At 41.0% G+C, this 25,376-nt stretch overlaps 1 protein-coding gene across 19 annotated transcripts in view; it reads left to right on the top strand.

The window, feature by feature from the left end:
• The first annotated feature begins 549 nt into the window (after positions 1-549).
• Positions 550-25,376, top strand: part of EIF4G3 (eukaryotic translation initiation factor 4 gamma 3) — a 274,226-nt gene continuing 249,399 nt past the window's right edge. For 6 of the 19 annotated variants that reach the window (XM_070404266.1, XM_070404274.1, XM_070404265.1 and 3 more), the window contains exon 1: positions 890-1,169. In XM_070404266.1, coding sequence (XP_070260367.1) covers positions 973-1,169 — 197 coding nt within the window. In that variant the 5' untranslated portion in view covers positions 890-972. Of the gene's footprint in view, positions 656-684; positions 1,170-25,376 lie in introns of those variants that run through there. The other 13 variants (XM_070404276.1, XM_070404278.1, XM_070404275.1 and 10 more) reach the window with 7 other exon arrangements.

Raw genomic sequence — 25,376 nt, 5'->3', positions numbered from 1 at the left:
GACACAATGGACGGGAACTGCGTAGTTAAGGGCCGGCGAGGGCTATTTGCTATGCTAATAGGCGCACGCTGTGGGTTCCTACCCAGCGGTTTCACTCCGGGTAGGCGGTTCCTCCCACCGTAGCCGGTTTCTAGCCTCACTGCTCCCGCCCCTGCGGGCAGAACTCTGCAGACCGTAGGCTCCAGGGCCGTTACCATTGTTCTTGGAGACTGGTCGGCAGGAGAGGACTCTCGCAGACCAGACCTCGCCTCTGGTCTCTCCTTCCGCCCCGCATCCCGGCGGCCGCGAGCCTCGGAAGGCCCCCTCGCCGAGCTTTCCCGAGGAAGCAAGTCAGCCCCAGAGCTCTCCCGAACGGCGCCGAAGACGCCCCCGAGTGTTTACGAAGAATCCCGACCGATAGTAGTCTACGGAAAGAGCCGAAGGGGCCTCCCACCCTCGGCCTTCCGAGCCATTCCGAAAAGGCCCGAAGTTTGCCGAGCGGCCGTCCTGCCGGACTGCTGGAGGCGGCCGTAGCGCCATGTTGGATGCTCTGCTCGTTGAGTGAAGAAAATCCGCCGGCATCGCTTGAGCCCCGCTACCGAGAAGGGCGCCGCTTCCCCCGGGGAGGGGGATAAAGACCCCCCGCCGCCGGCCCATGAGGATATTGCCGTGAAAGGTCCGGTCTCTTCGCCTCCTGCCCCCGCCGGGTCCGGCCCCCCCCCTGGGGTCGCGTTGTCACGGAGACCGGCAGCCGGTGGTGCTGGCCCGCGGGGCGGCTGCTGCTGCCGGCGGCGGCGGCGGCGGCGGCGGCGGCGGCGGCGGGCGTGTGTGACCGGCCCCGGCCCCCTCCTTCTCCTCCTCCCAGCCTCCCCCTGGCCCCCCGCTCCCGCCGCCTCCCCGGGTCTGCCCCCATCCCGCCCCTCCGCCGCCCCCGGCCCCTGCACCCCGGCGCGCCTGGTCCCGCTCTGGGGGGGTTGGTGGCTTCGCTTTGCCATGAGTTTACCGCAGAAACCGGCTCTGAAATCAGGCTCAGCGGCTGCAGCAGGAACCGGACCCGGCACCGGAGCGGCGGCGGCGGCGGCAGCGGTACCGCCTCCTCACCCGGCGGCGGCAGCAGCAGCGGCGGCGGCGGCGGTAGCGGCCCCTCCTCACCCGAACATCAGGGCCCTCCAGACCCAGGCGCCCCAACAGTATCCTTTTCACCTTTTCTACCGGCCCTTCGGCTCCCTTCGCCGCAGAGCAGGGGGGCGGTGGCCTTTCCGGGGACCCTCCTGCCGGCTGCCACAGCCCAGCCGGGGAGAAGGGACGGCTCCTCTACCCCCGCGCCGGGCTTGGCTGGAGCTTTTGGGGTGCCCCCGCAGCAGTACTGCGGGGGACCCCGGGATCTTCTGCGATTCGGTGGAACCAGCTCCACTCGGCCTTGCTTCTGCAGCCCTTCCCTTTCAGAGCAGGGGGAGCCTTGCCCCTTCTCGCCACTCCCCCCCTCCAGCCCCCCGGCCCTTTATTCGGCAGAATTTGCTGGTGCCGGGGATCAGCCCTGCAGGCGAGGCTGTGCTCTGATTGTTGTGAGGACTACACCCTCCTCCTCGCTTCCCTTCGGCTCCCCCTGCAGCGGGGCACGGTGGGCTCCCCGATTGTTGTTATTGATACATGTTAAACTTTATTGGTAAATTTCCTGTTTGAAACGAATCAGCTCATTTCTGAGGTAAGTTGGATTTAAAAATCTACGGTGAAAATGTACATTTCCTCCGGCTATTTTTTTTTTTTTTTTTTAAGCGATCGGGGGAGTTGTGGTTTGTGGTGGAACGTGATCTAAGGAGGAAATGTTACACCGGACGCTTCCCTGTCTTTGACCTTTTTTAAAGGAAGAGGAAGTTAACTGACATTACCCTTCACCCCCAAAAGTCTCACTTCTTGGAAGATTTGTGTTATGCTGAGTATTTCTAAAGGGCTGTAATTGACTTTTCCTAGGCCTGACGTCTAGAGGGGAACGGGGCTCCTGGTGTCAAGCCTAGTTATTGATTGTATCGAATTTCATGTTATTTTCGCGATTGCAGTGTTTTTGGACAGCTTTGGTGGCTAGATATTTTAGTGGAAAACTAGCTGGTGAGGGTAAAATGTTGAATTCATGAATTCCACGGAGATTTAGAAAGGTATTGCCTACCTGAGAATTAACATTTCATCATGCCCTCCCGGGTCCGCTGAACTTGTGCAAGCCAGTAAATAATCATTGGACGTTAGATGTGGTGTGTTTTTGTATTTGTCATCGTGTGTTTTGACGTGTGGAGTGAGTAGGGTGTTTGAGCAAATAAGAAACTAACCGCTGTGAGGTCCACAGATTATTTCACAGTGTAGTTTGATTCTTGTCTGTATCGATTACTTTGAGAAGGGAAAGTTACCTTCTCGAGTCATTTCAGGTCATCCTTTTCGTTTCTGTCAAGTGTCTTATTTAAATATTGTTAGTCCACATTGTTTTCAGTCCAGGCAATGTGTCCCAGAGTAAAGATAAATTCCATTCCAGTGTGATGTGTGTACTGATTTCATAATGTTTTTATTCTGTATGATTCTGTTCAATTAAGAATTGTTCACCGATGACAATGCTTAGTGATACCGTATGTTTGTTACTCATGGAAAACCTGGTTTTGATGAATATCCCAAGTTGTTTTCCTGTGGAGGAAAAAGGGTTGGCTAATTTGTGTACTTTAAGGTGGAGTTCAGTGCTGGATCTCTTAAACATATTTAATAGTTGTGAGTTTAAATTCCTTTATAATTTGTCTTTTTTTTTTTTTTTGGTCTTGGGTAGGGTTGTAAGTTTCTATACAGTGCCACCAAGTAAATTATTTTTTAGTTGCATCTTTGGGCTGTTTTGGCAAGTAAACAAGTGAAAGGAAGTCCATAGTTTGTGTTCTTGATGTACAAAGTGATAAAAAGTAAGGAGTGCACAGTGCTTAGTGGATTTGGTGACATTATTTGGCTGTGACTTACATGTTTCAAGTAGGCTTTTTCTCTGCATTTTGCAAAGGAAGGACTTTAAAAAGCTTTGAGTTGGTTGCAACATAAAAGTAGTTACTAATACTGCAGCAATTGTTAAAGAGGATAAATTTAAGATGTAATTTCCAATGGTTGTATGTGACTTTAAGTTTTTACTTTGCCTTATGTCATTGAAGGTAAAATTAATTTTCTTCTTGATGTATTTCACAACCATATTATCTTCTGCTTGCTTTACACACCGAAAGGTTGCAATTGCTAAAATCTAAGTTTGTATAGTAAATGAAATATGTTATAGATTTCTTTAGGACATACCAATGGTGAAATGTTATCAATGGTAATGGGCATTTGGTTAAAAATGAATTAAAACAGAGCAATTTTGCTTGTCTATCCTGAGGGACTGTGTTATGAACATACAGTGGTCATCGTGTGATAAGTTGATACACATTGAAACATCAAGACTGGTGTACAAACCTGGAGTTGCTCTTTGTATGGCTTAAAACATTTTATGTATTTACTAGAGGCCCGGTGCATGAATTCGTGCGTGGGTGGGGTCCCTCAGCCTGGTGGGCGATCTGGGCTGATCTGGGCCCATTTGGGCTGGCTGGCCAGGGGGAGGGACTGCCGGAGGTTGGGGGGCCACTGGAGGTTGGCTGTGGGAGTGCTCTGACCACCAGGGGGCAGCTCCTGCATTAGGCGTCTGCCCCTGGTGGTCAGTGCACGTCATAGCAACTGGTTGTTTGGTTGACCGGTCCTAATGGTCGCTTAGGCTTTTTTTTGTGTGTGTGTGTGTGTGTGTGTGTATAGACTGATTTTTTTTTTTTTTTGTATAGACTGATTTTTAGATAGAGAAACATTGATTTGTTGCTCCACTTATTTATGCATTCACTGGTTGTCTTGTATGTGGCCTGACTGGGATTATATCCGCAACCTTGGCATATCTGGATGACACTCTAACCAACTGAGATGCCTTGGCCAGGGCATCTATGACTTGATTAAATCTCCAGTTCCTCAAACTATTCAAGTGTAGTTGGGTTTGAATTCAATAAGTTCAGCTAGTATTTTAAATTTGTAAAAATGCTAGAAAGGGATTCACATGACAAGGTGTCCTTTATTTGTACTTAGTGTTCAAGTGACAAATCAGAAATGAAGGGAAATATTAGCAATAATATTAGAAACTGGAACCTGCTTAAGATAGGCATCAGTATTGCATGGAGGCCCATAAAGCCATTTCAGTTATGACTGCAAAGAGGCAAGGATGGGCAGGAGTGGTGGTGTTGGTGGGGGGGGGGGTGAAAGAAGATAAACAGTGATATGAAAAATGCTAATAGCAAGGGAGAAATATGCTCCAAGTTTTCATAATGTAATCCAATATGAATAGTTTATGAAATTGGCACTTCAGAATACTTGCCTTGGGATATGATCACCCCAACTTCCCAGTCTGAGATTCCAAGAGGCTCTGTTGAGAATTTTAAGAATGATTCTTAACCTTTTCTGGGTAACAAACAACTTTGATATTTTGATGAATGCTTATAGACACTCTCCAACAGAAAACTGTCCATGCACAGAAAACCTTTCTTACAATTTTAGGGGTTTTTTTGGTGCCCCCACTCTATTAAAAGCCTAGCCCTTTAGATGGAAATTGCTTACCCTTCTGATAAGTAAAGATAAATGAGTTTGAATTCAGGTGCCCAAATAGTTCTGACTTAATAGAACAATTCTGCAGTCTGTTATGAACACATAGTGTTCTCTCTATTTATATGGAAAGACTTCAGAGTGTAATTTTTTTCAGGGTTGCTGACACTTCTAGGGAGTCTAATTACTGTCTTGGGGCAGCCAGTTTGGTTAAGAAAATCAGGGCAAGCCGAAACCGGTTTGGCTCAGTGGATAGAGCGTCGGCCTGCGGACTGAAAGGTCCCAGGTTCGATTCCGGTCAAGCGCATGTATCTGGGTTGCGGGCACATCCCCAGTAGGAGGTGTGCAGGAGGCGGCTGATCGATGTTTCTCTCTCATCGATGTTTCTAACTCTCTATCCCTCTCCCTTCCTCTCTGTAAAAAATCAATAAAATATATTAAAAAAAAAGAAAAAAAGAAAATCAGGGCAGTGGGTTCTTTGAAGGAACTAAATTTGGTAAAGGCCTGTGGAGATCTGAAAATGACCTGTGTCCTTAGCTATTTTGTCTTAGATATGGATATATTAAAATAAATATTCCTGCGGGGCCAGTGTGGCTCAGTGGTTGAGCATCGACCCATGAACCAAGAGGTCACCCATTTGATTCCCAGTCAGGGCACATGCCTGAGTTTTGGGCTCATTCCCCACTAGGGGGTGTGCAGAAGGCAGCCTATTGATATTTCTGTCTCATCTATGTTTCTGTCTCTCTACCTCTCTCCCTTCCTCTCTCTCTAAGATCAATAAAATAAAATATTAAAAAAATACATTAAAATATTCTTTAAAAAAATTTTTTTGGCATTGTAATTTTTTAAAATGTTTTCAGTGTTGATATTTCAGTTTTATATTATGGGCTGAAGCCATTAGTGTTTGCTTTCTTCTTTTTTTCCTCTTTACCAAAGCTGAATCTGAGTAATATTAATAATAGTATCCATTTAATGAGTGCCTACTGTTCTAGGAGCCATACATGCATGATTTTAATTCTCACAAGAACCCTATTGAAGTAGGTACTGTATTTTACAGATGAAAAAGCTGAAGTTAAGTAATGTTCCTACTGCTGTCCATGTAATAAGTGGTGGTCTGCAGTTCACACTGAGATATGACTGCCTCCAAAGCACATGAATGTCCTTTCTACTGTGCCACACTACTCCTTACCAAGTCTGCATATGGGAATGGGAGGAAGGATACTTTCCCATATTTGATAGCTGGGGGAAGGTCTGTAATACAGTTAGGAAGCTCTATGGAGTAATCTAGAATGCAGTGATACTGTGCCTTGTTTTAATTAGTTCGTAGCCACATACTGCTAGGCAAGTAGATTATCTTTACTGAGCCTTAAAGCATAGTAATAAGCCTGCCATATTTGGTTTAGTGCATGTTTCTGCTTGTTCAGAAGTTAACAAGGCCTCCAGCAAAACACCATTTTAACTAGCAACTGGAACACTGTAGCTCATATATTGACCAGCAGCAATCTGTCTACTCCTAAGCCCCACCATCAGCAAAGGTGGATCTGTGCTCCTAGCGAGCAGATTGTCTTTTAGGAAAGAGAGAAAACCTATGCAAGATGGAGATAACGAAGGAAGAAAGTTGTTCAAAAGCCTGAGTCACTTAGGCTCTTGCCTCTTCTGCTGCTACTCCCTGTCCTAGGCTTATTCATCTTAAAGTGAGGTGTTTTCGGTCAAGTTGAGAATTTAAACTATGTTGCTTTTCCACATTTGAGTTTCTGAAAAGATTTTTACAAAAGGGGCTACTGCTAAAAAATGCTTGAAAACTGTTTTAACTCATAAATAGGTTTGCCACATTTTAGCCATTTATATTGGGACTTCAATATACTAGTAAGTGGCAACTTTTTGTTGTTGTTGTTGTTGTTGTTAATCCTCACCCAAGAATATTTTTCCCCTTGATTTTTTAGAAAGAATGAAAGGGAGAGGGAGAGGGAGAGGGGGAAACAGCAATTGGTTGCCTCCTGCATGCGCCTTGACTAGGGTGTCCGCAACCCAAGGCATGTGCCTTTGACTGGAATCTAACCCGAGACCCTTCAGTATGCAGGCCAACTGAAATGACAACCTAAGTGACAACTTTTATTCATTTATTCAGCATCTGTTGTGTGCCAGACTAAGTGCTAGGTCTAAGGATTGAAAAGCTAAGATAAAATCTTTGCCCTCAAAGAACTTGGTCCAGACAGGTAAGGGGGCAGAATATCATGAGGCAAGTACAATGATAACTGCTATAAGAGCCTGCTCTGGAATTTGGGCTTCCCAGAAGAAGTTAATACCTGAGCCAAAATAGGAGGATGCGTGAGAATTACCTGAGGTTTACTTATCTTTCTCTGTCCTGCTGACTTTTCCCAATGTTTTTTATTTTTTTAAAAAATTGCATTATTTATTTATTTATTTATATTTTTTTGATTTCAGAGAGGAAGGGAGAGGGAGAGAGAGATAGAAACACCAATGATGAGAGAATCACTGATCGGCTGCCTCCTGCATGCCTCCTACTGGGGATCGAGCCCACAAACCCAGGCATGTGCCCTTGACTGGAATCGAATCTGGGACCCTTCAGTCTGCAGGCTGACGCTCTATCCACTGACCCTAACTGGTTAGGGCTGACTTTTCCCAGTTTCATTGCTGTTGCTGTTGCATAGGACTTTAGTAAATGAATGTCAGTCACATTTCAGGTTTTTATTAGAAGCAGAAAAGCTAAAGGAGTTACCAGGGAACATGACAATCAAAATAGTTGCTATAAATTCAAAGTCTCTTCTGCATTATAATCTGAGGAATTTGAGTCTGAGAAGATCCATATCAGATCTGACTGGTCCTTTCCTTGTCTCTTTTCCACTCATTTCATAACACCCCTTTGCCCTTCTGATATTAGACTTTGACTTGGAAAGAGTACCTGCTAGCCTTGAAATAAAGTAGATTTATCTTGGTGTATTGAGAATATACCTGATTTGGAGTAAAAGAAATCTGGATTTGAGTTTGGCTCTCCCATACTAAAAGATGTGTTACCTTGGGCAAGTCACGTAAGTGTTCTGGGTGTCAGTTTTCCCTTCTCTAACATGAAGAGGTTTATCACGTGACACCCTTGAATTATAATGGCTTATGATTCTGAACATTATAGTTTGAGGTTTGTATTGTTCCTGCAAGTAGATGGGAAGGATTTGTAGAAACCTATTAATTGTTTCTGTCTGATGGTCAGTGATACTTTTCTTTGGTGACTTACTGATATTAGAAGCATGCTAATTTAACATTTCATTCAACAAATATTTATAAATGTTCTGCTTACTGTTTTAGGTGCTGAGGGAAGGCAACTAGTTTTTAGCTTACTAATGTTAGATTCAGCCAACAGTCTAAACACCTCTGTGACTTTAGTAGTGAAGATTTTGTAGTCTGTATTGGGCTGGCTTGAGACCATACAATAAGGTTGCCATGGTCAGTTGCTGGCTTGTTCTGGGTGATGATGGTATAGTTATTAGTTCATTATGAGGAATGAGGAAAATCAGGGTCTGGAATAAACTGTGATGAGACACCATCTATTTTTACTTTAGGAATAATACTTTGAACTAATATAACATGAAAACAACTATTTCCTGATTATTAGCCAGGCGCATGACTTCAAGCAGTGTATAAACTGCAGCTGAGATTTGCATCCATGAAATACCGCAGGATCCAAAGCTACTTTTGAATTCTCAAATGACTCCTAGTTCTTTGGCTTGCTGCCAGCCAGGAGTTTTTCACTCTTATGTAGTCTCAGCTTAAATTTGAGATAGTTTAAAGTATTTTAAGTACATTTGAAATTTGTTAGTTTTTATGACATTTAACAATTTTCTAATTGATTTTTTTTAAGGGGCAGAAAGGGAGGGAGAGACATCAGTTTGTTGTTCCAGTTGTTTATGCATTCACTGGTTGATTCTTGTATGTGCTGTAACCAGGGCTCGAATCTGCAACTTTGGTGTCTGCAGACAGTGCTCTAACCAACTGAGCTACCCAACCAGGGCTACAGTGTTTTTTGTTTTGTTTTTAAATATATTTTATTGATTTTTTACAGAGAGGAAGGGAGAGGGAGAGTTAGAAACATTGATGAGAAACATCGATCAGCTGCCTCCTGTACACTCCCTACTGGGTATATGCCCGCAACCAAGGTACATACCCTTGACCAGAATCGAACCTGGGACCCTTGAGTCCACAGGCTGACGCTCTATCCACTGAGCCAAACTGGTTAGGGCTACAGTGTTTTTTAAAAAAATTCAATTTATTGGGGTAGCTTGGCTGGTGTGGTCCAATTGGTTGAGCATTGTCCCGTGAACCAAGAGGTCACTGGTCAGGGCATATGCAGGGGTTGTGGCTCAATCCCCAGTATGGAGCATTCAGGAAGCAGATTTATGTATATCTCTGTCCCTCTCTCTCTTTTCCTCTCTTTAAAAGAAATAAGAACATTAAAAACATTATTGGGGTAACATTAGTTAATAACATTATATAAATTTCAGGTGTACAACATCTGTATACTCTGTTGAAATGATTTTCAACTGGTGTGCCACAAGAATTTTTAAAACATGGAATACCTGACTGTTTAGTCAGGAGCACTGACCTCTTTACCCTTAGATTGTCAAATAAAAAAATGACAACAGCCAGCAAACACAACAAAAAGCCATCTTGTGTAATTGAATAAAAATTATACCTTTTTTTTTTTTTTTTGGTCAGATTGGCAAAAAATATATTTTTTTATGTGCTGCAGAGTTTTAGTAATTAGTTTATGTGTGCCATGAGATGAAAAGGGTTGAAAATCACTGCTATATTGTGTGCTCACCACCCAAAGTCTAGTTTCCTTCCATTACTAAATATTTGTAGACTAGTATTTTTACATTGAGAATGGAAAAGACTGAATCTTAAAGATAGAGTGGAGGAATGTAGGAGCGAAAGAGTGAGGGAGAGGACTCCTTTTATGTAGGCCCTAGAAAATGACATATGAGAAACAATTTGAAATTAAAAATATTAAAATGAAGAGTTTAAGACGCTGTCAGAGTTTGGAAGGGCAGAGGGGAGTAGATTGTAGTGAATGGGTCATCAGCAGAGCAAAGTTTTGGGGTTTATATATGCATGGTATGTGCTGGGTTGTAAGGATCCTGATCCCTGTATCTGGAGTGGAGGATTCTTGTAGAATACTCAAGGTAATGGATCCAGATTCTAGAGGGCTTTTAATCAATATAAGAAGGGAAGATTAGACTTCAAGCCCTTACATTTTTTAACAGCTTTATTGAGGCAAAATTCACATACCATACAAGCCACCCATTTAGTGTGTACAAATTTAGTGTGTTTGAGTATATTCACAGAATTGTGCATCCATCACCACAATCAATTTTAGAACATTTTCATCACTTTACCCAAAGAACCTATTCGACTTCCCATTTCCTCCAGTTCTTTTTGCTCTAGAAAGTACTAATATACTTTCTGCCTCTACAGATTTATTTATTCTGAACATCCTGTATAATAAAACCCTCATATGCAAATTGACCGAACAGTGGAACGACCAGTGGAATGACCGGTCGCTATGATGTACACTGCCCCCATGAGAGGGGGGTGACCAGTGGCGGCGATCGCAGGGGGGTAGGGTAGTCGGGCCTCCCCTGAGGGCGCAGGCCGGGCTGAGGCCCCTCTCCCCTGTGCACGAATTTTATGCACCGGGCCTCTAGTTTCATCTAAGTGGAATAGTATGTAGTCTTTTGTCACTAGTTTCTCTCACTTTGCATAATATTTTTGAGGTTCATCTGTAGTAATGTGTTTTAGTATTACTTTAAAAAATATATTTTAATTGATTTTTTTAGCTAGAGAGGAAGGGAGAGGGAGAGAGAAACATCAATGTGGGACCGGAACATTGATAGGCTGACTCCTGCACACTCCCTACTGGGGATGGAGCCCCCAACCCGGGCATGTGCCCCGATCCAGAATCAAACCAGCAACCTTTTGGTGCACCCAACCAACTGAACCGTACCTGCCAGGGCTACTTTTTTTCTTAATTGTTGAATAATATTCTAAGTATCACATGTTTTTTTTTTTTCATTCATCAGTTTGTGGTCATTTAGGTTGTTCGAACTTTTTTTTTTTTTTTTAGCCTTTTCTTTAAACATATATTTTTAAAATCTTTTCCCCTTTATTAAGATATTACAAATGTGTCCTTGTCCCCCCAATGTCCTCCCATCCCCCCAGTCCTGCCCTCACCCTCACCCCCTGTTGTCCACATCCTTCATTTATGCTTATACGCATGCATACAAGTCCTTTGGTTGATCTCTCCTCCTCACCTCCACCCTCCCCTACCTTTCCTCTGAGTTTTGAGCATCTGATCGATGCTTCTCTGTCTCTACACCTGTTTTTGTTCATCGGTTTATGTTGTTCATTATAATCCACAAATGAGTGAGAGCATGTGATATTTATCTTTCTCTGACTGACTTATTTCACTTAGCATAATGCTCTCCAGCTCCATCCATGCTGTTGCAAATGGTAGGAGTTCCTTCTTTTTTACAGCAGCATAGTATTCCATTGTGTAGATGTGCCAAAGTTTTTTAATCCATTCATCTGCTGATGGGCACTTAGGCTGATTCCAAATCTTAGCTATTGTAAATTGTGCTGCTATGAACATAGGCATGCGTATATCCTTTCTGATTGGTGTTTCTGGTTTCTTGGGATATATTCCTAGAAGTGGGATCACTGGGTCAAATGGAAGTTCCATTTTCAGTGTTTTGAGGAAACTCCATAAGGTTGTTTGAACTTTTGACTTATGAATAATTATGCTATGAATGTTTCTGTGTGGATGTATGTTTTTTTTCTCTTGGATATATATATAGTACAGTTGCTGGGTTTTATGAGGTAACTCAGTGTTTAACATTTTGGGGAACTGCCAGACTGTTTTTCAAAGTGACTGCCACCATTTTACTTTTTTACCATTTTATATTTCTACCAGCATTATATGAGGGTTCCAACACTTGTTACCTGTCTTTTTGTGTATAGGCCATCCTAATGGGTGTGAAGAGATATCTGACTGTGGTTTTGACTTGCTTTTCCTTGATGGCGAATGATGTTGAACATCTTTTTGGGTTCTTATTGGGCATTTGTCTTTGTAGAAATGTCTGTTCAAATCCTTTGTCAAATTTTTAATTGGGTTGTCTTTTTGTTACTAAGTTGTAAGAGTGCTCTATATATTATTCTGTATACAAGTCCCTTATCAGGTATGACATTTGCAAATATTTTCTCCCATTCAGTGGGTTGTCTTTTTACTTCTTGATAAGAGTCCTTTGAAGCACAGAAGTTTTTAGTTTTGATAAAGTCTAATTTGTCTTTCGTCACTTGTGCCTCTGTATTGTGTCTAAGAAGGCTTTACCTAATCCAGGGTTACAAAGATTTGCTCCTTTGTTTTCTTCTAAGGGTTTTATAATTTTAGCTCTTACATTTAGGTCTTCAATCTATTTTGAGTTAATTTTTGTATATGATGCAAAATAGGGGTTCCAGTTTATTCTTTTGTATGTGAATATCCAGTTACCTCAGTACATTTTGTTGAAAAGACTATTTCCTTATATTGAACTAGTGGCCTGGTGCACGTATTCGTGCACATTGAAAATAAATTAATTAGAAAAAAATATTTTAATATTGCTATTCGCCCTTTCTCTATAATAGAAATGTTAACCAAATTCACCATCGACAATGACAGATCGAAACACGAGTGCGATTGGCGCCATCGAGAGCTTTATATGTATCGTGCATGTGCGTGTCAGCTTAGCCTTTTATATATACAGAATACACTTGCTTAATTATACCTGCTTTCTGATTTAGCTAAATTTTTTCCAGCCCAGTGAAGCAACCCAACTTCTCTTTCAGGTAATTGTTAGCAACACAGCAGTAAATATCAACACGAAGCAGATTATATTGTAGATCACGCAGGGAGAACAAAGGGTAAAATATTTAACTGCAGCAATGTTTCACTATATTTTTCCCAGTGAGAAAACCTGGAGTCATTTTCAAGGTCCATCATTTCTTATTTCTTTTCAGTCGGGTCAAGTTTCTAAACTTTCTAAATCTCCATTTTCTGGCTAATGAAAAGAAAATAGGATTCTACCGAGTCTCCTATCTACCTGCTCCAGGACTTCTGTGAGGATCAAATGAGATGAGGCACAGGAAAATACTTCACAGACATTTGGTTAGATGTAAAATGTTTGCACCTGGCTATAAAGCAAGTTGTGTTCCTGGGCTGAAGAAACTCCAAGGAGGCTAGTTGCTAGGGAGAGGAAGCCAGGCATTGCTATGTGACGTCATTACCTGGTGCCCACAGTTACCATTTCCGGGCTGGGCTGGGCTGGGCTGTGGGCCGCATTTTGTGCCATGGGGTCTCAGCAGCGTCGGCTGTGATTTGATGGACTGTTGCTCTGGGGTGGTGGTGGGGCCTGTGTCCCACTTGGGGAAAGCCAAGTGTTGCTTTGTCAGTGCCAGGTCTGCACGGTGCCATTTCTTTGTAAATGGCCAGAGCGTGTCATGGCAGCTCCTGTGTTGAGCATCTGTCCCCTGGTGGTCAGTGCGTGTCATAGCAACCAGTCAGATGGTCAGAGGGACACTTAGCACATTAGCCTTTTATATATATAGATTATTTTGGCACCTTATCAAAAATCAACTGCTTTTTTTTTGTTTTTTGTTTCTTATTTATTGGAAAATTGACATGATAAAAACAGTATTTTTGAAGATTTATTTGGTTGAGGTGTGCAAGTTGAAATAAGGAACAGGAAAGATTTGGAGTTGGAAAGGCATCACAGAACTAACTATATGTAAGGTTTTATATCCATTAAGTGCTTAAGATGGAGTAAGGTGTGCTATTTGTAAAATACGGTCTTTTGCCCTAGCCAGTTTGGTTCAGTGGATAGAGTGTCAGCCTGTGGACTGAAGGGTCACGGGGTCGATCCCGTCAACAGAACGTTCCTCAGTTGCAGGCTCGTGTGGGAGGCAACCAATCAATGTTTCTCTCTCTCTGTCTCTTCCCTTCCCTTCCACTTTCTCTAACAATCAATGGAAACCCTCGCAACAAAAAGCGTAAAATATGGTCTATTGACTTTGACCATAACTACATTTTACGTAATGCCTGGAAAACAGGAGAGCTACTCAAGAGATTTTGACTGTTTTTTGTTATTAAGGTAAATTCCTATTAGTCAGTGATAGTTTTGTAAAAGATAAAGTATAGGCATTTGACTATTTGCTGTTCAGTGAAGAATTGAAATTGTGGGCAAGTTATAAATTCTTGGGTTATAATATTTCACATAGAATGTTACTTCTGTCCTAAAGCATTTATATAATTTTCAAATTTGATTTTTTGTTCATTAGGTTATACCCTTGGGCTATTCTATTGTATTATCAAGAAACAAAATCAAGATGTATTGCTGACCTCTGTCTAACAGGATTCTTTTTGCTATTTATGAAAGGACCGCGTTAAAGAAGTCTTTTTATAATCTTTCAGGTCTAATAAAAAGGATTTATTTGCTTTGGATGAAGATTTTCCACACACCAAAAAAATCTCTTTAAAATACTTAAAATATTACAGTGTTGGAATATGGTTGCTGATTTTTAAAGATTATATCCATTTTTTGTTTTATAAATTATGCACATCTTTAGCTTAGCTCTTACTAAATATGCAAAAAAGTGGGTCTTAATTAACCTTTGTAGAATTTTAATGACATCAAGTACCTGATTAATATTGTTGAGTCTTTGAGGCTGTTATATCATATTAAGCTCATACTCTCATTATTACACTGTTGATCTTTTTCAGAAATATTAGAATTTGGATCCAGTCCAACTTCCTGAGGTAACTGCTGTTTCAAAAGCAGACAGTAGAGTACTTGACCTTAGCTTATTTCTTTTATACTAGAGGCCCGTTGCACGAAGAGATTCGTGTAATAGGCCTTCCCTTCCCCTGGCTGCCGGCACTGGTTTTCTTCCGGCACCCGGGACCCAGGCCTTCCTGGCTCCGGATGGAGCCTTCAGTCTTCGCTCTGCCGCTTCACCCCTACGTATGCAAATTAAATGCCATCTTTGTTGGGTTAATTTGCATACCCTCCTGATTGGCTGGTGAGCATAGTGGAGGGATGGTTAATTTACATGTTTGTCTATTATTAGGTAAGGTTGTGACTGGGTGAGTGTACTTGAATATGGTACATGTTAGGTAAGTCAGTGATTTCATTCTTGACCTTATTTAAAAAATCATAAAAAAATCCTAGCTGATAGTATGCATTAGATTATTTCCCCTTTACATTGTTTAGAGCAGGGGTGGGCAAACTTTTTGACTCGAGGGCCACAATGGGTTCTTAAACTGGACCGGAGGGCCGGAACAAAAGCATGGACGGAGTGTTTGTGTGAACTAATATAAATTCAAAGTAAACATCATTACATAAAAGGGTACAGTCTTTTTTTTTTTTTTTTTAGTTTTATTCATTTCAAACGGGCTGGATCCGGCCCTCGGGCCGTAGTTTGCCCACGGCTGGTTTAGAGGATTGCCTGGTCCCCTCCTCCAGGGGTGTTTGTTTTCAAGGCTGAAGGAGGTAGAGGTGACTTGCCTAAACATCATGTTTATTACAATTCAAACTGATTTGAGGTCTTGAATAGCAGTGTCCATTTGACCTACTAGGAGGGTGACTGTAGGTTCCCTTCTGTTATGGTCCTGTTTGCATGGTTAGTTACTGTAACTAGTAACCATTATATAGCTTAGAAAATTTCTACTATTTATGCTATTTCTACTAAAATAGTGTTTTGTGAAGCATCAAAACACTTTATAACCTTTGGCCAAATAATTTATGTTTGATCATGTCAGCTATAAAGGTCTTTGACATTAGCATGTGAACTACATAGGAGCAAAGTATCATCAGCCACCTTTAAATAAAAAACATTTATTTGAACTAATTTTAAATTTACAGGTAACTTGCAAATACTAGGAAGAGTTCCCTTTTATCCATTACCTCCTTCCCCTAATATTAAATCGTCCATAATTATAGTACAATTATCAAGAATAAGAAATTAACATAGATACAGTATTATCAACTAAGACTTTTATCAATTTTTCCACTGTTCTATTTCTGTACAAACTCCCACACATTGCGTTTAGCTATTTAAATATATATATATATATATATATATATATATTTGTATTGATTTCAGAGAGGAAGAGGGAGAAAGAAAAACATCAGTGATGAGAGAAAATCATTGATTGGCTGCCTCCTGCCCCACACTGAGGGTCAAGCCTGCAGCCCAGGCATTTGCCCTGACCTGGAATTGAATTGTGCGAACTCCTGGTTCATAGGTCGATGCTCAACCACTGAGCCATGTTGGCTGGGCGTTTTATGATATTCTTAATACGTTTTCTTTTCTTTAGCTTTATTGTAAGACTGTAGTATATAACACATACAGAATATGTGTTAAGGTTTCTGGCCAACAGTAGACAATGAGTAGTTAAGTTTTTGGGAAATCAAAAGTTATGTATTTGGATTCTCTGAACGGGGGTTAGTGCCCCTAACCTCTGTGTTGTTCAAGGGTTAACTATATATTTATATATTGTGTAAGTGTATATATATTTGTACATATTATGTATCTATCTATATATCTATATCTCCTGGCTAATTCACTAGGAATTTTAAATATTAGGTTAATTTGACTGCTTTTGAAATGAAAGGGGAAGTTATTTAGGTGTAATGCTTACATGAGCCATTGTATAAGAAATAGAAAGCAGTAAGGAGGTGTTTTTCAGGTCCATCCTTCATTAGAAATCACAAATATAAAAAATACATTTGGAGGGGATTTTTCTTATGACAGAAGGATTTTTAAAGATGAAACACTTCAGTTTTGGGAAGTGAAACTGAGTTGAAAATACTAAAAACCAGAATAAGAGAAGGTAATTTCATTGAGTTTCAGGTTGCTTGACCTCTTTAGCTTTTTCATAAAAGATTAGCAATTCATATTTTATTTGCTTGTTTTCAGATTCTTTCTCTGTGCTTTACATATTTAACATCATTGTGTGATTTTTTTTTTAAGCCCTTATTTGTTTTTCTTATTGAAAGCACTTTCTTCCTGTGTCTGAGCATGTACTAGCAGAACATTAGTAGTCTATGAAGAGACTTGGGTTATTGTAATCAAAGGCACATTCCTAGTTGCAAGAATGGTTTTTGACTTTTTTTTAAGGCACTTATATTATTTCTGCTTTGAGAAAAGAGATTGTTCACTGCTTTAGGAGCTGGTAGCTAAGTTCGATGCTTCTTAACCCTTAACTAAGAAAAATGGGACTTGCTGACAATAAATGGTTTTACAGGTTGTGAAACCGGACAGCATGTTCATCAATGTCAACAATGGCAGCTGTTTTTTGATGGTTTTTCTGTTGTTCAAAGTGTAGTGAAACTGCTTCTCACAAATGGCTTCACCTGCTGACTCATCTCCCAGCCCCTAAACAACTATAGTATCCAACATTATTTCATGCTAGGATTGAGAATAAAAAGAACGAGTCTTAGAATGTGAGTGTTAGAATGGATCATGGAAATCCTTTAACTCAGCTATCAAAAAATATCATTCTTGGCAGATGCTATAATTGATGAGACTAGTGATACTAATGTTTAGAATGCTACTGTAGTCTTCTGAATGATCAAGGATTTTTTTTCTATATACAAATCCGTAAGATGTACTTTTTTAGCTTTCCTTCAAAAACATTATTCTGAAGAGTGGCTGTAAGTGAAGTACAAGGGCAACACACATTTAATGCTTACTATTTAGTGCAGGAGGACTGTGGGAAGAAGTAGAAACACTGGCATTGTCCCTGAAAATTTTCCAATCTAACTAGAAAATAGATATGAAAAAGTGTGGAACATTTAGGGGTGCAATTATTAATAAGTGTATAATCTAATCACCTGATACTGACATTGTGAAGGAGGCTTCTGTTAATTTATGTGGGCTCTTGAGCAGTGGTTTAGATTTTTGATGCAAAAAAGTCGCTTGCAGAAATGAAAACTCCCTGTAGGTTTTAGGAAACTACATTCCAGGAAACTGATGGTCATATTCCACAGACAACTCAGTAAAAACCACTGACTTAAAACAGCAGTTCTCAGGTTTTTTTTAAATCTCAGGAATCCTTTATACTATTAAAATGTATTGAGAACCTTACAGAGCTCTTGTTATATAGGCTGCCTCTGTTGATATTTACAGTACTAGATGTTAAAAATTTTAAAAATATTCACTTGATTAAATAACTTACCCAAAACAAAAAGTTATTGAGAAGAGTGTTATGATTTTAATTTTTGTAAATCTCTTTAGTGTCTAGCTTAAGAGAATATAATTGGATTCTCATATCTGTTTATACATTCATTCTGCTGTACATTTTTTTGGAAATAATATGGTCTTACTCAGTTACATTGTAGGGAAGAGGAGCAGTTTTTTAAAGTTTTTCTTATATAATTGTCGTTATTCTCTGTTATTATACCAAAACTTGACAAGTGGTTTTTCTTAAAGGTAGTTTCAATTTGGAACCTGAAACCATATCCATGAACATTTCATGTACTTAATCTGTTGGTCTCTATTGCACTTTAAAAAAAAATTGAAGTATGATTGACTTATAACTGTTTCAGGTGTACACCGTGATTCAATATTTTTATATATTGGGAAAGGTTCACCACAGTGAGTCTAATTAACATCTGTCACTGTACATTACACCCCATGACTTACTTATTTTATAAATGGAAGCTGTATCTTTTGACCATCTTTACCCATTTTGTATTACCCTCCCTCCCCCATGTGTTGAACTTTCAACGGATCTTTTACCTATGCATGTTTTCTAATATGACCCAGTCATTTGGAAATATGGTTCACTAAGTTATGCATATTTTTCACATGTTGATATATTTCAGTATATAGTTATAAATTTAATATTATAAAGTTAATATCACTACTGATCTCATAAAAGAAAGTCTTTTGGGAAGTTCTTGAGCTCATGGTGATAGGTACTAGCTTAACCCTTTGAGTGCCAACCAAAATCCTAGGAACTATGCTAAAATTGCCAAGGCATTTTTGCTAATTTTACAGCAGTTTAGGAAAAAAATTATGAAAATTAGGCAGATTAATGCCAGTGGTCAATTTTAGAACTACAGACATTCGGCATCATAAGTAATCTGCACTTAGGTGCCATCTGTCAATAAAGAGTGAACTACTAGCATCTAATAGTGACACTGCAGGAGGGTGCGATAGAGCTCCCGGCACTTTTGGCGAAAGACAGGAGGAGCACAGTTGTGCTCCCGGGCACTCTAGAGGTTAACTGTGACTCGTGAAGGCTGGAAAGGTGATTGAAGTTGGATTTCTAGGAACTAGTCTTGGGTTAGAGGGAAATGGACTTAATTTTTATAAAGAAGCTCCATGTTGAAGGCCTTGAAAAGGGGGCATTTTATTGTTCTGCTTCATTTTTCTAGTGTTTGATTAATTCTAAGGGGGTACATAACCTGAAGTAGGTGGCCTTTTCAAATAAATTTATTAACCCAAAGAAATTTCTGTGATGGATTGTGTAGGTGTACTTTTGAGTATGGCTGTCCTTTCTAAGTGCTTGGCTCACTGTCATAGATCTAGGAGTCTCTAGAACTGCTTTCTGAGCCTTTTAATACACCCATCTTCCATTCTGAAGATTGCCTTCACAAATATCCTATTAGAGTGCTGGGTCAGTTTTTCCCCATGGAATTGCTTTCACTTCTTCCCCAGGCTTTGCTACTGTCTTCCTTTTTTTTTTTTAACTTACTGGTAAGTCTTTTACTAAACCATTATCAAGGGTAGACAGAGACTAAAATGAATCTCTTCTCCCAAGCGTGGTGGCTAAGACAGTTTGACCTAGGATTTTACTTCTCAGGCCTCTAGGCCAGTGGTCAGCAAACTGCGGCTCACGAGCCACATGCAGCTCTTTGGCCCCTTGAGTGTGGCTCTTCCACAAAATACCACGTGCGGGTGCGCACGTACAGTGCGATTGAAACTTCGTGGCCCATGCGCAGAAGTTGCTTTTCAGCCTGGGTGAGTCTATTTTGAAGAAGTGGCGTTAGAAGAAGTGGGGGGTGTCGGTCGGTCGGGCGACGGGAGACGCGGTGTAGGCGGGCCGTGGGATACGCAGCACGGGGGAGGCGCGCGTGATTCATGCATGAGTTGAGTGAGCCAGTCAGTCAGCAGTCTCATTGTGCAGTGGTTAGTGCTAGTCGCGTCCTCAAATCGCGCGCAGGTGACAAAAGTACCTACTCGAAGCATAAAGTTACCTATATTTTTCCAACCAGCTGAAAATCCTACAGGTATTTTTGTCATTAATTTAAGAATTGTAATTATTTTGTGTTGGTGGCTTTATTATTATAAAATGAGGACGTTTTTAACAAAGGCCAGCTTAGGAGTACCCTAATCTTACCTAATAATAGACAAATATGTAAATTGACCATACTTCACTACGCTAACCAGCCAATCAGAACATGCAAATTAACCAACAAAGATGGTGGTTAATTTGCATACATAGGCTCCAAGTGGCGGAGCGAAGCCTGATGGCCTCAGGGCCAGAGCAGCAAAGCCTAATGGCTCCAGGGCCAGCTCCGGCCGGAGCCCGGCCAGAGCGAAGGCCTGGTTCTCGGGTGCCAGAGGCAAACTGGTGCCAGCAGCCAAGGGAAGGGAAGGCCTATTGCATGAATCTCTTCATGCAACAGGCCTCTAGTTAACAATGTACCTACCTATATAGTTTAAGTTTAAAAAATTAGACCCTCAAAAGAAATTTCAATCGTTTTATACTGTTGATATTTGGCTCTGTTGACTAATGAGTTTGCCGACCACTGCTCTAGGCAATGTAACAGAAACTAGACTGTTGTTATATTAAATTTCGTTAATATTCTAAGAGATTGCTTCAACATATATCCAAGGATATTTTGAAATCAGCTTTCTTTTTTTCTCTTATACCATCTGCTTTTACAGAATTGTACTTCAAAAGTTGGCATTCAAATTAAATGCTAATGGATGTCATGTTATCTGTATATATAAAAGGCTAATATGCTAAGTGTCCGACTGTCCAACCAGTCGCTATGATGCACACTGACCACCAAGGGGCAGACGCTCAACGCAGGAGCTGTCGAACTGCAGTGACTTGGCAGCAGCAGTTCTCAGGTGACACACCCTGAAACCTGAGAGGAAGGAGCCTGATTCCTTGCAGGGCCTCGCGATTCCACCTTCAGCTGTGGGTTATGCTGTTGCTGGGGCACTGTAGGTCCCGAATCAGGTTTACTGCACACTTGCGTTTGCGTTCCACACCCTGTATGACAGCAACTTTGCAAAGTGCCCTCTTGGACTCCGGGACCCCTCGGGAGATGTCAGAGGGCCAGTTTCGGCCCGATCCCTGCAGACCAGGCCAAGGGATCCCACCTACCGGAGGGACCCCTGCCAAGGGATCCCACCTACTGGAGGGACCCCTCTCACTCCGCAGATGCTGGGAAGGACCGCTGGAAGTTGGCTCCAGGGCATGTCCAGCCCGTCTCGCCTAGTCCTGCACCACTGGCCACCTTCTAATTAATTTCCTTTCAATGTGCACAAATCCGTGCACTGGGCCACTAGTCATTTATAATAGCAAACTTTTTGAAATATGCTAAAGGCCTAGTAATAGGGTTCTGGGAAATTATGGGCTGCATGTGCATTGAAGTACAATATAACCTTTTAAAAATGTTGCAAAACATTGACATTAAAAAAGTTCACATTTATTCTATGGAAACTAGTTAACAGCATACATGATCAAATTTTGTTTTATTTTTTAAAAATTTATTTTTATTGGTTTCAGAGAGGAAGGGAGTGGGGGAGAGGGATAGAAATATCAACGATGAGAGAGAATCACTAATCGGCTGCCTTCTGCACAGCCCCAACTGGGGTTTGAGCCCTCAACCCTGGCATGTGCCCTTGACTGGAATCAAATCCGGGATCTCTCAGTCACAGGCCGACGCTCTATCCACTGAGCCAAACTGGCTAGGGTGATCAAATTTTATTTTAAAAAATATGTAGAAAAAGTGCTTGGTTATACAACAGTGTTCATAGGGTTATCACTGGTTGCTGGTGAGAATGGGTGATATTCTTTTTTTTTGTCTGTGCTGAGTGATTTTGTTTATTTACATTAACCATGTATCACTTTAATAATCAGAAAAATAAAGCTGTTTCTATTTTGTGAAATGAAACTATGCTGAAATGTGACTCTGCAAGTTCTTCATTCATCAAAGACAAATTTAAGTTATAGTCATTTTAAGAGAGTGAAGAGTTAATATACATTTGTAAATTTTCAACGGAATCAAAGGAGAGGGCATTTTTGGGGGGTTAACTATTAGTTAAGTAAAAATTTAACTGATTATGAATTAATCTTTGTTTTACTATTATGTCAATACTAGTGCCGAAATCCCCACATTTGTTTTCATGACACAGTTTAAAGTACTTTAAAATAAAAGTATCATTTTAAAAAAAGAAAGCCTTATTTTTAAGGCTGTGGCAACATTTTTATGTTGCCTGTTGTTTTTACAGAGTTAACTTTTTAAAGTCCTTTGCCATCTTGTCCTTGCTGTCCTGGCTTTCAGCTGGGGCTGCAGCAGGGCTGAGCCAAAAATGGCTGCTGCTGCATCATGGGCGCATAGTATAGGACGGCCTGCTGTGGTTCCTGTGACAAAGCAGCACGAGAAAACTGGGGAGCGTGCCTTGGGCCAGGATTCTCTTGTGGAAGAGTTACTGTATTGCAGATTCTCTGTTGGGATATTTAAGAATTGTGACTGAGTATTAGGATTTATAGCTTTAGCCAGGGAACCACCTATTCTCTGTAGGAGTAAAAAGTCTTAGCATATGCTGTCACTCACTGAGCAGGATTGGCTGTTTCTAGACAACAGCAAGGCTTACCTGTCTGTTTCAGTTGATAACAGAGAAGTAAGTGTCCAGCATGACAGTGATTTTGGGGTTAGCAGGTGAATTTACTGGAATGGGTAGCATTTTCGTCAGGGACAGAGTGGGGTAGTGTATAATGGAGGATTAAAAAGGTCTGCCCCTGTGTGCAGCTTGTGTGACTAAGTACTGTGTCACATGAAAAGTAAACCTAAAGGTTTTAATATGTTAAGGTGAGAGTGGGGAGTAGTTCGAGTAGAGAATTGAAATTGCCCTATGTGCTGCTCACGCTGCTCCCTAGGGTGAATGCACTGCCGTTTGGATGGGACATGTTTGTGCCTGAGTTTTTGTCCTGTCTGTGATTAGAGATGGTCATGATGTGGGAACACTAGGATATGCTGCGTAGCCACCAATAAGATATGGGATATCTGAATAGGCTATAACACTACTTCATTCATTTCTCATTTAATGTGATGAAGAGAAAAGGCTTTCTGTTTAAAAAATAAATATAAGTCTCCCTTTCCCAGAAAAGCCGTATATGTGATCACTGTAAAAACAACCCAAACATCTTTTTGTATGCATTTACAAATTGAGAGGGAGAGAGTAAAAGGAAGAGGGTAAGGGAGAGGGAGGTAGGTGGAGATTTTTAGAGGATGAACTTTGGAGCTAAGTGCTGGAAATGTGAAGTGTCATCTTGGGAGATTTAGAGTCCCATAGATCATAGTCCCAGCTCTCATGGCTGTGTACCTTGGGAAAGTGATTTAACCTTTTGTGTGGGCCAGTGTCCTCATGTATAGAAAGGGCTGCTTATAGACTAGTGCCTCGTGTTGTTTGAGGATTAAATGAGTCAGTACATATAAAGTACTTACCTGGCACTTTGTGTAGTAATAGCTGTTACTATTATTATTGTGTATTATTTATTTATTATTATTATTAAATATATATATTTTTATTGATTTCAGAGAGGGAGGGAGAGAGAGATGGAAACATCAATGATGAGAGAGATTTATTGATTGGCTGCCTCCTACACGCCCCAGACTGGGGATTGAGTCCGAAACCCAGGCATGGAACCCGGGAATCGAACCCGGGACCCTTCAGTCCATAGACCAGTGCTCTATCCACTGAGCCAAACAGCTGGGGCTGTTGTGTATTTTTTAAAAGAACATAAGTGGGATTATACTTCACATGTTTAGTGACCACTTTTTCATGTATTATATAAATCTTTGCTATGTCAGTACATATGGACTGTCTATAGTTGTAACTTCATTTAACTCTTTTGCTATTGATGGATATTTGTGTAGTTTGCAGTGCTATTTTTTGTATTAAAATCTGTAGTGTACATCTTGGTATGAATGTGTATTTTTTTTTATTATGATTTTTTAAAGTCCCCTACCGTCCATTTTCACACACCCAGCCATCTCTTTTTTATTTTATTGATTTTTTACAGAGAGGAAGGGAGAGAGATAGAGAGTTAGAAACATCAATAAGAGAGAAACATCGATCAGCTGCCTCCTGCACACCTCCTACTGGGGATGTGCCTGCAACCAAGGTACATGCCCTTGATTGGAATTGAACCTGGGACCCTTCAGTCTGCAGCTCTATCCACTGAGCCAAACCGGTATATTACCAGTATCTAATTAGTCAAATTGACAACTTAATGGACAGCCTTTTATCTGTTTTCTTTCCTATTACGAAGTTCACTTTTTTTAAAGTGAACTTTTAAAATTCAACAGTTTATTGTGTGCAAAGCTTTGTGCTAGCCGTATGCAAATAAGTAAGTTATAGTTCTGCTTTTATTATTATTGAGGATTATTAGGATTACTATAAGTCTCCTAATACTTTTTAAAAAATGATGTATGTTACAGAAATAAATGTGTGAACATAGTCTTTAGTGTATAATGAAAGGACTCCTTGGTTTTAATCTGAATTTTTTTTACTAACTAGCATTTTACCAGACTCTGAGCCATGCCACTCAGAGGTATAAGCTTCTATCTTTTTTATTAAAATTTTTTTTCAATTACAGTGATATTCAATATTTTATATTAATTTTAGCTGTACAGCATAGTGGTTAAGTGGTTAGACAATTACATAATTTATGAAGTGATTGATTCCCCCCATAATTTTAGTACCCATCTGGCACCATAAATAGTTATTACAATATTATTGACTATACTAAGAGGCCCAGTGCACGAATTTGTATATGGGTGGGGTCCTGAGGGAAGGGGTCTGGGATGTGATTGGCCCTCCGGGCAGGCGTGGCACGCCCTTGCTGGGCCCAGGATCTGGATCTGTCCAGTTGACATTCATGCTGGTTGTCGGGAGCCACCTAGCGGCTGCTTTCATATCCTTCCTTGTCGAGTGTCTAGGGAGGGGAAGTGGCCATGGTGCCCGAGGCCAACTTCCAGGAGGCTGGTGGTGGTGCTGTCGGAATCGTGGGGGCAGCGCTGGTCCATTGGTGCCGGTATGTTGATGCCTGGCCCGTTCTCTGGAGATTAGACCTACAGGACTACTGAGGGAGTGAGAAGCTGCTGCTGGGCTGGTGGGCCGCTGTGACTGGTCAGTCAGCTGAACGGTGTTCCCGCTGTGGGAGCGCACTGACCACCAGGGGGCAACTTCTGCATTGAGCATCTGTCCCCTGGTAGTCAGTGCATTTCATAGCGACTGGTTGACCGGTTGTTTGGTTGCTAAGGCTTTTATATATCTAGATTCCCTACACTGTACTTTACATCCTGGTGACTGTTTTGTAAACTACCAAATTTTATTTCTTAATCCTGTCACCTTTTTCTTTCTTTTTTTTTTTTTTAATATATTTTATTGAATTTTTACAGAGAGGAAGGGAGAGAGAT

This window comes from Myotis yumanensis, unplaced genomic scaffold (genome assembly GCF_028538775.1).
Source record: "Myotis yumanensis isolate MYYU_CA2020_CCGP unplaced genomic scaffold, mMyoYum1.0.hap1 SCAF_2, whole genome shotgun sequence".
Taxonomy (NCBI): domain Eukaryota; kingdom Metazoa; phylum Chordata; class Mammalia; order Chiroptera; family Vespertilionidae; genus Myotis; species Myotis yumanensis.
This window is presented reverse-complemented; position numbering and strand designations above follow the sequence as displayed.